This window comes from Ananas comosus, linkage group 14 (genome assembly GCF_001540865.1).
Source record: "Ananas comosus cultivar F153 linkage group 14, ASM154086v1, whole genome shotgun sequence".
NCBI classification, from domain to species: Eukaryota; Viridiplantae; Streptophyta; class Magnoliopsida; order Poales; family Bromeliaceae; genus Ananas; species Ananas comosus.
In genome coordinates, this window is record NC_033634.1 from 3,355,361 (window position 1) to 3,369,922 (window position 14,562).

General features: G+C 30.3%; 1 protein-coding gene across 1 annotated transcript; it reads left to right on the forward strand.

The window, feature by feature from the left end:
- LOC109719927 (two-component response regulator ORR4-like) lies at positions 6,124-8,959 on the forward strand. Its single transcript, XM_020246774.1, has 5 exons — positions 6,124-6,558; positions 6,707-6,813; positions 6,944-7,021; positions 7,151-7,221; positions 8,490-8,959. Exons 1-5 carry the CDS (start codon positions 6,456-6,458, stop codon positions 8,521-8,523), a joined length of 393 nt encoding a protein of 130 aa, XP_020102363.1. The 5' UTR covers positions 6,124-6,455; the 3' UTR covers positions 8,524-8,959.

The following is a 14,562-nucleotide window of genomic DNA, read 5'->3' on the forward strand; positions in this document are numbered from 1 at the left end:
TTAAAATAAATAATGTTAAATATCTGATTACAAAATGATAACGCACGAGACTAGAAAAAATTAAAGAATAAAAATTAAGATAAAAATTGCATAAAACTAAGCAAATGGTCATGTGGAAATAACTATTCGAGATTTGATATACTAACTGCATATCTTTTCACATCATTTGATTTTATTTTTGTAAAATTACTCCCTACACTCAGTGCATCCAAACATTTGTGCACCAGGGCTTTTATTCATTTTAAATTCATTTTTTTTAAAAAAATCAGTTATTTAATTTTAAGTATAAAAATTTATAAGTAATTAAGTAACAGTGGTTGAACAATTAGATCGATCGAGATACATACGAAAGTATGGTGCAGAAATATACAGATGCACTAGATATGGAGAAAAAAAAATTAAAATCATAAAACGAATCAAAACAGAAAAATTTAAAAATTAAATAGTAAAATTAAAATTTTTAAAGACTAGATAATTATTTCATATATTTCTATACATCTTAAAAAAAATATTTCTACAGACATTATAAATCACTGCTGCAACTAACCCTTTTACAATTAGACTAAAAAAACACCCCTACATATATAGCCTATAAAATTGTAGACCCATGAGATGCATCATGCACCCTTAATTCACACTCATCCAAAGTGGATCATGTTCCCATGGACCTAAACCCATCAATTTTGTACCAAATTAATAATGAACCAAAAAAATCAAACCCTCCCCTTAAAAATATATATTGTTGACCACAATTATAAGCACTCCCCAACATGAGGTGTGTCACACTTATAATATAGCTAGAATACTTTTAGAGGCATTATTTCCTTAGTGTTTCTAGATTTTTAGCCTTTGGATTTACTCCTTAATTACTAGTAGCCTTTGGATCAAACATTATTCCACCTACCATCAGCTACCACCACCTACCACCGTCATCCCAAACTTATATTTCTCCATTCAAGGAATTAAAAATTCAAAAATACCAACCTTTTGGTGCTTTTGAAAGTATTCTAGCTCAACTCTATATTATAGGAAAAACTTTAAATATTTTCTTCGTGGTTTCATACGTTTTCACTTTAGTATTCTGTGGTTTAAAGTGTATCAATTTAGTGTAATGTGGTTTTATTTTCATCTTTTTATTATCGATTCCACTAATTTTTTTTGTTAAATTAGTGATAAAGCTAAAACTAAAGGGTATTAAAGTGAAAACGTATGAAACNAAAGTGTATCAATTTAGTGTAATGTGGTTTTATTTTCATCTTTTTATTATCGATTCCACTAATTTTTTTTGTTAAATTAGTGATAAAGCTAAAACTAAAGGGTATTAAAGTGAATATTTGATAAAACTAGGTAGGGTATCTGAAGATTTTTTTATATAATTTAACAAAATATTAACAAAAAAGCTGACGAAAAAATAAAAATGAAATCACATGACACTTACTTGATACATTTTAAATTATAGGATACTATATACAGTGAAAAAATGTAAAACTATAATGCATGGTGCATATATACATGCATTGTATCCTATGCACTAAAACCATTCATTGTTACAGTGATTATCAAAAGGTTGGTACGGAAGATATAGCTCGATGCTCTCCATGATTTGGTTTGGACTTGTGTATTGTACATAATCCCCATGCCATTACCCACCAAATCTAGAGAGAGAAAGTGATGATGGTGATGGGCATGTACAATTACCATATATTTGAAGAGAGAGATAGAGAGAGAGAGAGAGAGAAATTAATAATTGGAGAGGTAATCTTATGTATTTGGTTTATTCGGAAAAATTCTAGAATGCAACGGGTATATTAATGACGTGGCGTAACAAATCAATCAAATAATCCTTTTAAGAATATATGTCCTATCACGATTGTAAAAAAGTATTTTTATTGTACTTTTGTTTGAAAAGAAGGAATGTAATTGGCTTGTTATTGATGACGTGGTGCAAGTGTGACAGTATAGAATTCCTCGTTTATTCGTATTATTTATATGCCTCATACATTGCATCTAATATTTGATGACAACAGATGCTGCTGTAAATTTATAAAATCTATTATTTAAGCGTAAAGTAATTCTCAAAAATTAATAATATAGAATGAGTATTCTTTAGTTATCGAGAAAACAGATGGAACATATTTAAAAGATTATCATCAAATAATAACTATACTCTTTTTTCATAATCGTAGAAGTGCTGTATAATTATACTTTTTTCGTGTTCAGGTAGATAGAGCTGTACGAATCACATCCGACTCGAACCAATATAATCTATACGCTTTACTTGTTATTACTTGCGAAATTAAATTTATCGCGCTTTCTTATTATAACCAGAACAGTTTTAAGATTGCGGTGCATGAGACAGTCATGCTCGCACAACTAGTGCGCACGATATTTTCTAATCCACAAAAGCGCATACAACTAATTTGTCCGAGTTATGAATTATTTTGAACCAGCTATCTAATCTTTTAGTTTATTTGATTTGAGTCGGTCCACGATACTTTAATTTTAATATTTAAATACATTATTTATTTTCACAGATTTAATTACAATTTTTATAATTATAAATTTAATAAAATAAATAATTATTTTAAATTTTGAACTCAAGAATCAAGATACAGTTGAGTGACTCAAAACAAATAAATCGAAAAAAAGAAAAAAAAAAGTTGGATTGCAATATAATTAAAATTTTAAAAAAAATTAGGTAGCTGATTAAGAATAATTTATAATTCAAATAAGTTGTGTATAATTTTATCTGAGAGAGAGAGAATAGAATGATTTAGAGAGAGAATTGTAGAGAGAGAGAGAGAGAGAGAGGGAAAAAAAATGCAAATCTGTGGAAAGATCACATGGAAATGCAGCCGAGGTGGAGACCACATGATTTTCACACAACTGGAAAAAAAGGAGTGGACAGCCGTGACGTCAGCGGATCTTCCTCCCAGATTGGCCCGCGCCCACCACTCCATCACCACCCAAAAAGAAAAATCTCCTTATTACATAACGCTCCATATTAAATATAGGAAAATTTTCAAATTCCCCCCTCGTGGTTTCACTATTTCTCACTTTAGTACTCTGTGATTTAAACTGTATCAAATTAGTACCCTGTGATTTCGCATTTTCTCACTTTAGTATCCTGTGGTTTAAAGTGTATCAAGTTAGTACCCTGTGGTTTCGCACTTTCTCACTTTAGTACCCCTGTAGTTTAAAAACCACAAGGTATTAACTTGATACAAAAATAAAATCACAGAGTACTAACTTGATACACTTTAAACCACAAGATACTAAAGTGAGAAAGTGCGAAAGCATAGGGTACTAACTTAATACACTTTAAACCAAAGAATACTAAAATAAAAAGGTGCAAAACCACATGAGTGTTTTTTGAAGTTTTCCCAATAAATTACAAATGTTATTTTTGTAAAAATTCAGTGATATTTATATTTATTTTTATAATTTGTTACCGTTGAAAAACTATTTATTTTTTAATAATAGATTAAGTAAAATATCAATTTTGTCAGCATAAAGATATCTCTCTAAAAACTTTCAATTGCTATAATCGTGCAGAAATATCCCCTTAAAAATTCTAGAAATGTTCCTCCAAAAAATTTCGAAGATCATCTCGTTCTTTTTAAAACCCAACTCAATCCACAATTGTTGCAATCTCTTCTCTTACCTATTTTCTTCTAGATCTTTTTATTTTGAGCAAAATAAAAAAAAATTTAGAGAAAATTGAATGAGGAAGCAACACACGTTTGACATGGGCTAAGTAACACGTGTCGGGAATGAATGTGAACGGAGAAATTCTTGTTGCAGGTTCGACACTAGCATGAAGAAGAAGAAGAAGAAGAAGAGTTTTCATTATTGAGTTTTGATTGAGAGAAAATATAATATAAGAGGAATAAAAATGTCAATTTATCTCGTTAACTGATCATGATTGAGTACTTTATCTACGACTACCTAAATTTTTTTAACAGATCCTAGCTGCAGGGGTGAATTTGAAAATATTAGGATTTTTATAAAAATAATATAAAAAGTTAAATTTTATAGAAATATATATTTATAATTTGTTATATTTATAAGGAGCTATATGCAATTAACTAAAAAAAATTATATAGATGGAGAGTTTCAAAACACATCACCTTGAGAAGTCTTAATTTATCACAACCTATTATTTTTCTATTTTTGTTAAAAATTATTATTTTTAAAATTTTAATTATTTTAAATTTTAGTATTAAAAATATTTAATAAATAATTAGATAGCGATTGGAACACTCAATCCCCACCACCACCCCCCTAAAATAAAAAAAGGAAAATCCTTTGTGGACCTGGTCCACCGTGGACCATTCCTTCACAGCGCGATTCAGAGCTTTATAAGAGCTCGTAAGTTGATTCTAGAGGAAACTTTTTTTAGATTTAGATTTTAATTTTAATAATGATTATTTTTTTTATAGAGAGTTCAAAAAGCTAAAATGAGAGTTGTTTGGTATAAATTTTTATTTTAAAAGATAAAATTTATATGTAAAAAAGTGTAGAAGTACGTGGATTGCGAATGACTTATTTTTTTTATTAAAGGTTTTTATTTAGCAAAAAAATAAAAATTTGGAGATATTTTTTTGCTTTCAAATTTTTATTTAAATAAATTGTCATATACTATTTAGCCAAATGTATCGTAAACTAATCAATCATAATAATAAAAAATTTATTTTGACTAATTAATTATATAAAATTAGTGTTTTAAAAAAATAAAAAATTGGAGATGTGACCAAAACGAAGGCCTTAATTTTAGAGTTTATGAATTTTTTCGACAATAAAAAATTAGTAGGAATTTTAATATCACGCTTCTCTAAATTGCATTATTTAAACAACAATTTAACATACACTACTATACTCCATATTGTATAGTGGGGCAAATAAGTTTTTAAAATAAAATTTTAAATAAAAAATGGTGATTATAACACTTTCAAAATATTAAAAACTAAATTAATAGTCTAATAATATTCAATTTTAAGACCAATTACGCTAATATTATACTATACGAAACAATGGTTACTCTTATAAATAAATGTTTTGAGAGAGTGTGAACTATATGATTATTTTGATTCGACCAATAAATTTTTCATAATTTTAATTTCAATGCCCAACTTATTAGATTAAGTTATTTGATAGTTCCTTGGATACAAAATTTAACTTAATTATTTATTTTAATAAATTTATAATTTTATAAATCATACTAATTAGATTTGTTGGGTAAACATTGCATTTAAATTTTAAAGTTAAAAAATTATTAACGAATTCAAATCAAATGGTTCGGAAACATTAAAACTTTGAAAAAAAAAAAAGATAGATAGTCACTTCAAAATAAGTTATTTTTTTACCAAAAATAATAAATTATTAGCTGACGTGGTGGACCCGGTCCATGGCCGATGGAATTGGGTCCCACGGCAGTGAGCACCGTTTTTGGTCTCCACCACGAAAAATTCTAGAACACAACAGGTATATTGGTGACATGGCGTAACAAAGCAATCAAATATCTCTTTTTAGGGAGATATGTCTCATCATGATTGTAAAAAAATATTTTTATTATACTTTTGTTTAAAAAGAAGAAATATAATTGATTTGTTATTAATGACGTGATGTAGGTGTGACAATCTAGAATTCCTCCTCCACCACCACTCGTTTCCCAATTTATTTATTTACTTCAACAAAAAATAAAAAAAAACCCACAAAATCTCCACCATCATCACACCTCACGAATCTTAAAGATCTCGCTGGCGTAATTGATTTTGCAGTAATAATTTTACTTTGTGTAACAGCTTCACTTGTACGACTGGTTTTGAGAAGAGAGAGAGAGAGATTTGCGATCTCAATTTCCCAGAAAAGTAGAAGAGATATCCAATAAATGTACATCTGTTGTGTACCATACTTAAATGCTTATTATATTATATTATATTAGTAATTAAAATTAATATTTGATAATCCAATGCAATGCATACCATTCACAATATTTAAAAATTTAAAATATTAATTTAATTTAATTTTTACAGGTGCAGTTGTGCTGTGTGCACCAGGTGCATGCAACATTTGTTCTGGATTTGGGTGCGATTTGAGAGAGAGAGTGTGTGTGTATGTGTGTGTGTGTCTGTGTGTGTGTGTGTGTGTGTGTTTTGTATCCCAATTCCACTAGAACATTTCATAGTGGAATCCCATTGAAAAGGATAAAAGAGTCAGAAACAAACAAACAAAGCACCAACCAAACCAAGAAACCAAATCTCCACCCCCTCCTCCTCTCTTTCCACCTCCACACTCCTCTTTAATCCAATTGCTTTTGTAATTGCTGCTGTTCTTGTTCTTCTTCTTGTTCTTGTTCTTGTTCTTGTTGTTGTTGTTATTTTGGTGGTGCTATAAGAAGCAGAAGCAGAAGCAGAAGCAGAAGCAGTTTGGAGCAGCAGGAGTTGGAAGAAGCCATGGCTGTTGATGCAGAAGCCCAGTTCCATGTTCTTGCTGTTGATGACAGCCTCATTGACAGGAAGCTCATTGAGAGGCTCCTCAAACACTCTTCCTACCAAGGTAAATTTTTTTATTTTTTTTAATATATATATATATGCATATAATTAATTAGTTAGTTGATGAAGTACACACTCTTTCCTTTATTTTTGGCTGAATCTGTTAACTGTGTTGGATGTTTTTTTTTCTTTTTTTCTTTTTATTTTTCTAGTTACTACAGTGGATTCTGGGAGCAAGGCATTGGAATTGCTGGGATTGAGGGATGGTGTTGATGTTGGTGATCAAGCTGACCCACCCTCTGCCTCCCCTGATCACCAGGTGTGCTGCTAATTTGAAACTAAATTTGGTTTTTTTTTTTTTAGAAAAAAAATCTCTTTTTGGAATTTAAATTTGATGCTGAATTTGAGTTTTGTGATGAATTTAATTTAACTTGGGTGTGTGTGTGCAGGAGATTGAAGTGAATTTGATAATCACTGATTACTGCATGCCTGGAATGACTGGGTATGACCTCCTAAAGAGAATCAAGGTGCCTTTTTTTATTTTTATATATATAATATATATGCTCAATCTTTAACATCACTTGTAATTACTTTGTTATTTTTCTTTTTGTTCTCCAATTATTAAAGGGGGAAAATTTGTGGTGTGGTTGATTCAGGGATCATCTTCTTTAAAAGACATCCCAGTTGTGATCATGTCTTCTGAGAACGTGCCTGCCAGAATCGACAGGTGAGAAGAATTTCAGTAAGAAATTTTAACTTCAGAAAAAGCCCAAAGCATGCTTTTTTCTTCTTTTTATTTCATTCTTTTTCTGTTTGTATTGTTTCAGTTTTGAAGTAGTTCATAAACTTTGCTTTTTTTTAAAAAAAAAATTTTGTCTGATTTATTCTGGTCAGTTGAATTGATGATTCTGTGTGCATGGATTTTATTATTATTTTTTATAAATTCTTCAATTTAGCTGAGTAAATAGTTGAAACCAAATTAGATGAACAATTAAAAAAAAAAGAAATTCAGGAGCCTATTCCAAAAGGCTTTGTAGATGGGTGGGGGGCTTTCAAATAGTTTACCCTGTCAGTTTGTCAGTTTTAAGGTTGATTAAAACAGTTGCTGTGTTGCAGCAAATTTATTTATTGATTTATTCTTTTGATTAAATGAGCTGTAGCAAGTGTACTTATTGTTGTATGTAGAGGAGCAAAAGGAATAAGGGTTCCCATGCTTCCATAAATGTTCACAGTGCAAAGAATAATTAGAGATTTTGGTTTTTTTCTTTCTTTTTTTTTTAAATGAGTTTACTTACATAACATGTGATTAAAGCTTGATTATTGCACCCAAAAACTATATGCTTTATGTAATTCATGACCCTAGGTTAAAAAAAAAAAAAAAAACAATTACAATTTTATTAAATTAAGTAGTGAGTCTGAAATTAAATTTATATAGAAAGAGCAATGAAATGGATTACATTAAATAAAATAAAGATTGGGTAACAAGATTAAGCTTCTAATAAAAGTGCAGGTAAATTCTATGTATTTTTGTGTAAAAAGAAAAGAAAAAAGGAAAGGAAAAAAAAAGAAAAAGGAGAAACATTTGTATAGGGAATTGGACATGTGTACACCCAAAGTTCATGTAATGGTCCCCCATGAATAAAGGAGGGAACTACATTCTGATTTGATAGGACAAAAAAGGGGTGGGGATTTTGCTCCTTCCCCTCCCCCCCCAAGTTTCAAGAAATTCATGAATCCCTCTGATGGGCAGTGCAATAAATGCCATGGGATTTCCCTTCCCAATTGCATATCTTGATGAAAAGGATGCAAATCTATGAAAGGTCTCCTCTCATTGTCCTCACTGATGCTGATCAATCAACTTACCCTTCAAAGTCCTCTTTTTTTTTTCTTTTCCTTTTTTTTTTAAATTTCTTTTACAAGTTTATGGTGTGAGATGCTTTGTGATTTTGAACATTTTGGTCCTGATCTCTCTCTCTCTCTCTCTCTCTCTCTCAGTGGTCAAAATCTGGAAGGGAATCAGGGGAGTTGAGTGGTCCCTGTTGTGGAAATCTTAGTCAAACAAACATCTCAATATCTCAAAATCTTTCCTTTTTATTGTTTGGATCTGCAGTGTCCTGACTGATGTGATAACAGAACAGAGAGAGAGAGAGAGAGAGAGAGGTCCCAACTTTTTCTTTTTTTTTTTGTGGCCTTTATTTTGGATGATGGCTCTAAAACTTGGATCTTTCTTGGTACAAACAAATGTGTATAGATACACATGGATTTTTTTACTATTGGAGTTAAAATTCATTAGAAGTCATTTCCCTGGTTCAAAAGTTGGAAATAATGTTAGGAGGGTGATTCTGACGCAATCATCAGGTTTATTGAATCTGGTCGGATACAGTTGATGAATAATAATTAGAAATAATGTCAGGAGGGTGATTCTGACGCAAGCAAATTTGATTTTTTTTTTTTTTTTTTTTTTAGAGATAAGTAACGCTACCCGCCTTGTTTATTTCATTTAGAACTAAACGTACTGGAAATGTGAATCAACTAGGATTCGAACTTGGGTCTCGCGGTACAACCATCAAGTCATTTGCCACTTGCAGATCAGGTTTATTGAATCTGGTTGAGGCAGTTGATGATAACTAATCAGATTTACTGAATTTCTCTATTAATCTTGTTTCGAAGTTGGATTATTCATTTTACTTTTGTTGGTGTTCACATAATAACAGATGCTTGAAGAGGGCAGAGGTTCCTTCTCAAGCCAGTGCAGCTCTCAGACAATGAAAGCTCAAACCCCATTTGCTAGGGGAAACCCAGAGCAGAATCAGAATCAGTAAGCAGAATCAGGAGGAAAATGATAATAGCAGTAGCAGCAACGTGATAATAATAATAGCAATAATAATAACAGTAACAGCAATGACATATAGCAGCAGCACTGGTAGCAGCAGCAGCAACAGCACAGCAACAGTGCAGCAAAGAAAAGCATGATGAGGGCTTTCACTGAGAGTGAGCAAGGCCAGAGATTACAGTCACTTGAGATGGAGAAAAAAAAAAAAATTTAAAAGAAATTAAGCATAAGAGAGAGACTCTTATGAATTTCCTTATTTCTTTGTTTCTTTTGGGGTTTTTTTTTTTTTTTTTAATAATTATTATTATTTAGCTTATTATATTTTGGGGGTTGGGTTATATTTTGTGATGCAAGGAGATATACATATATTTATGTATGTATACAGATACGAAGCTATTCCATCTCCATAATTTTGATGTGATTAAAAAATAGTTAGGATGATAGTTAAGTGTAAATAAGGGATTCATTGGGTGGGGTGGAAATTTTGGGTACAGCTAATGCTTCATTATTAGGGTAACTCCAACATTAAGCAAGCCTTTTATAGTTGCAATCTCCATTATTAGGTTTTAACTTTTCTCTATAAAGCAAGCATTATATATGTGTATAAAACTTGTACGTAAAAGGGCATGATCGGCTTTAAGTAGTATCGTTGTCTAACAGTTTAAATTTTTAATGAAAACCAGCGTTCGCTACGATATTTTCTTTGTCTAATCAGATAAAGGTTATTCAGAATCAAATGCACACTCTGATGAAACTTTATGGTATAGTTTGCTAGCATGATCTTCAGTAAGGAACATGAGTAAAGTGAGCTTTAAATTAGGAGTTAAAGAGGGACATAAAAGCAATGGAGTAGCTTTTGAGATCTCCAAATCAGATGATCTTTTGACTATGAATCTAGGATGATGTGACCTAAAAGGCTAAAGCAATAAGAACTACAAAAGCCTCAGATGTTCAGATGATGGCATGATGCTGCCTCTCTGGATTTAAGCAGGAACAGATCCTCCTGACCTGATCATAACAGATTAATATCTGCTTGGTTAATCTTACTATCCATCTACAGTGTTTTCCTTTTCTCTTTGAAGATCATCCCTCTATAATTTAGTTTCTATGGATTTGGGTAAGGAATTATTTGGTGTTTCTGGAACCAAAAATATCACAGTTCACTGTCTATTTCAGTTGGTTGATACTCCATATACTGACTCAAAAGTAAGTGGTTCTGAACTATGAACTATTTTGAATCAATTATTTAATCTTTCAAAATTATAATATTATTATCCAATCTTTCAATTTATTTGATTTAAATTAGTCGACTGTACTTTAAACTTAAAATTTGAACTAATTATTTATTTTAATGGATTTAAAGTTGTAATATTTAATTTATTTAAAGTAAGTGGTTCATAGTTCATAGTTCAGAACCACTTGATTTATTTAATTTAAATCAAAAAATTGTAATATTATATGTATATATATTCAAGCTATATTGAGTCGAATACAAGCGAATTGATCTCGGCTCATGTTTGGCTTGTTAAGATTTCCAGCTGAAAAATTCAACTCATGTTCGGCTCATTTATTAAACCAGCAATTAAGCTATTTTCGAGCCGAACACGAGCTAACTCGCGACAGCGAGCTGAATTGTCAGCCCTACTTGATTGCAATAATTTAGAAAACTTAAGCTATGCAACATCTCGTGTATTATACTCAATCGACATTAAAATAAATGTGCAAAAAGGTTCATAGGTAAGGCCTATGCTACCATTTTTTTTTTTTTTTTTTCAACTTATTCTTCAATTATTATAGAAAAAAAAATTATAGTGGGCCATTATAGATCCATAATGAGACTAGCTAACACAAAATTACAATATAAAGTCAATGATGAAACTATCAAATAAGGGCAATGATAGGACTAAATAGGACAAAAAACAAAAAAAATTATAAAAAAAACTAACTCCATAAATTTATTAACCCTAAAATATTGCCAAGTAATTTAGATGTTAAAACTTAATTAAAAGGTTTGAACTAATGCAAGATCTTAAGTTATTAGGTAAAAAATTTGTAATATCACATACACCCTAGAAGTTTTTTTTTAAAAAAATTTAATAGAGCACTAATATTCTTAGATGCTAAAATTTTCATACAAATTAAGGGAGTATGCTATTGTTGCTTAAAAATGGAAAAATCTAGAAGACACCTCTGAACTTTAGAATTTTGTTAAATTAAATGACCCTGTAAAGTTAATTTTAATAACTTTGATTTGTAAATTTTATTATGTTGCTTAAATGGTTCATTTTCCTCAAGAAAAATAACTAATTAAACAGCCTCACTGGTGACATTTCTTAGGGGATGTTTGGTTCCCTAAAAAATATTCTAAAAAATAGTTTTCTTACTAGAAAAGTATTTTTCATCCGTTCTGTTCCAAGAAAAAATAGTTCTTCTAGAACATTTTTCTCCACATTATATTTTTTGAATTTTTCAGAAAAAATTTCTGAAAATGATGTTTTTCATTGAAACTTTTTTTTTTTGGTCCTACAAATAGTTTTTTGACTGATCGTTTCTGGAGCAAGTGGCAAAGGGCTTGATGGTTGGTACTCGAGGTCCCAAGTTCGAATCCTAGTTGATTCACATTTTCAGCTAATTTTATTTCTAAATAAAATAAACGAAGCGGATAGCATGCTAACTGTCTCTCAAAAATAATAATAAAAATAATTTGTTGCAATTTTTTGAGAAACCAAACAACCTCTTATAGATAATCTTGTAAAACATTAAAATACAAAATAAAAAAATAAAACTACTCTTCTAATGAATGTAAATAAATCAAAGAACATGCTAAATTCATTTGCGACTTTCATTTAATATATCTAATTTTCAAATTTAAAAATTTAGAGGAGGTATTTGCACATTTATCCCCCACTAATTATAATAATAAGAGGGCAAAATGTTGCATTTTATACTACAAAATAATACAAGGAAGAGGCCATCATTTTAGACCATTTAGTTTGGTCATCTAATAATTTAATTTGCTTTTAATGATAACACAAGCTAGTTTTTGTCATGTTGCATTAATGATTAATGAAGGGTGAATACAATGCAACCTTATTGAGATAGTACAAATTTTGATTGCATTAAAAGCAAATTATATAAAAGAAAAAGTTATTGAAATGATAAACTTTAATTCACACTAATTCCAAAATCTCATTATATAATAATAAGAACAAAATTTGATGAGAAATTGATTGAACTAGTACGGGCATAATAACATTTTATTATGTGCACACTTTAATTTTCTCAACTACTTCAATTCACCCTTGGATAAATTATTTTTTACATAAGAAACAAGTAACTTCAATTTTCCCTCGTATGGTTTAGCATTTTTTTTTTCATTTTAATTTAAACAATTATATTAAATTATTTTTAATTTTAAATATTTATTTACAATTTTATTTTTAACATAAAAAATTTGCATTCAAATTTTGAATTAATGCATATTTTTAAATTTAAATTTTTTGAGTTAGCTTAAAATCAAGTCTAATGGGGTTTTGGAATCCGGACCCACTTTGTTGTCCAAGCTGTGATCAATACAGATTCATTGTATCTAATAATTATTCCGCCCAGTTTCGGTCCACACCGAATTTTTGATTAATATGGACTTTTTGATATATAGGGTACAAAACTTTATGCCTAATTTTTAAATATATATATATATATAGAGTTGATCTAGGATACTTTTACAAGTATCATCCCCATGTTGCTATCACGTTTTTAGCCATTGGATCTACTTTTTGATTATAAATAGCCCTTGGATCAAACACTATTCCACCTACCACCACCTACCCACCACCTACCCCCATCATCTCAACCTCACATCTCTCCATCCAATGGTTAAAAACACACAAGTATCACTTGGGTGATACTTGTAAAAGTATTCTAGCCCTACTCTATATATATATATATATATATATAGAGAGAGAGAGTCTAGCTATGGTGCTTGTAAAAGCACCGAGCACTTGGTGCTTGTAAGTTTGTTACTGTTAGATTTACTTCTCGGATCATTTTCAATCATTAGATTATACTATTCAACCAACCACCCACTCAACCCTAGGGGCCCACATCATCCTAACCGCACATCTCTTAATTCAATGGTTAAAAATCTACAAGCACCAATGACTTGGTACTTTTTAAAAGCATAGGAGCTCAATTCTATATATATATATATATATATATATACATAGGGTCCGGCTACTATACTATTATGAGTACGATCGCCCTCGTACTCATAAGTTGTTTTTGATGATAGAGCTTATGAATCGACGATCCACACCGTTAAACGTTATTTACAGCATTTAAAATTTCTAGAAATCAAATTTTATAATTTTTCGACATCATTTACCTTACGATCAAGAGGTCACAAATTTGACAATTTTTAACGGCCGGTATGGGATACTTGCTAGTTTAACGGTGTAAAAGAATCAAATTTGTTGAATTTTTTGATAGAAAATTCTATTCACTATATAGATAAAGATCAATAACTCCGACTTTGAATTAAGGATCCGATCACTTCTTTTTAGAACGTCGTTCGATTTTAACCATTCATTTATGGCCCCTTGATGGACTTTATTATGATTTCGAAAATTTACGAAATTTATTTTCTAGAATTTCAAAATACTTTAGATCATATTTAACGGAGGGATGTCGATTCGGAAGCTCCATTATTGAACAACTTATGAGTATGAGGGCTTCCAATACTCATAAAGTATAGTAGCCATGGCCTATATGGTCGGCTACTATACTATTATGAGTACGATCGCCTCGTACTCAAATGTTTTTGATGATAGAGCTTAATGAATCGACGATCGACACCGTTAATCGTTATTTACAGCATTTAAAATTTCTAGAAATCAAATTTTTATATAAAACATATTTTCACATAATATGGATTTATTGTTGCATGGTGAGTTTGAAACTGTCCCTAGTCCAATGTCCACTTGGATATATTCCAACAATTTCACAACACAGGATAATAAAGACAAAATATCTAACACATTCTCTCTAATAAATTTTTTTTTAAAAAAAGCAAGAACAAAAAATAAATAAAATAAGATGAAAATATCTTTAGATCCTCCCCTTCCTCCTCCTCCATAATTTGTACTCAAATTTTGTGCTCTTCTAATTTGCCTCCTTCTTCTCTCTCTCTCCTCTCTTCCTCTCTCTCCCCTACACCTTCAAACTGAGTAGCACCAC

Bases quoted from the DNA above. Each gene is read 5' to 3' on its own strand.
- LOC109719927 (XM_020246774.1), top strand. From the start codon at position 6,456: ATGGCTGTTGATGCAGAAGCCCAGTTCCATGTTCTTGCTGTTGATGAC. The intron at 6,559-6,706 runs GTAAATTTTTTT...TTATTTTTCTAG, and splicing joins CAAACACTCTTCCTACCAAG to TTACTACAGTGGATTCTGGG. The intron at 7,022-7,150 runs GTGCCTTTTTTT...TGGTTGATTCAG, and splicing joins ACCTCCTAAAGAGAATCAAG to GGATCATCTTCTTTAAAAGA.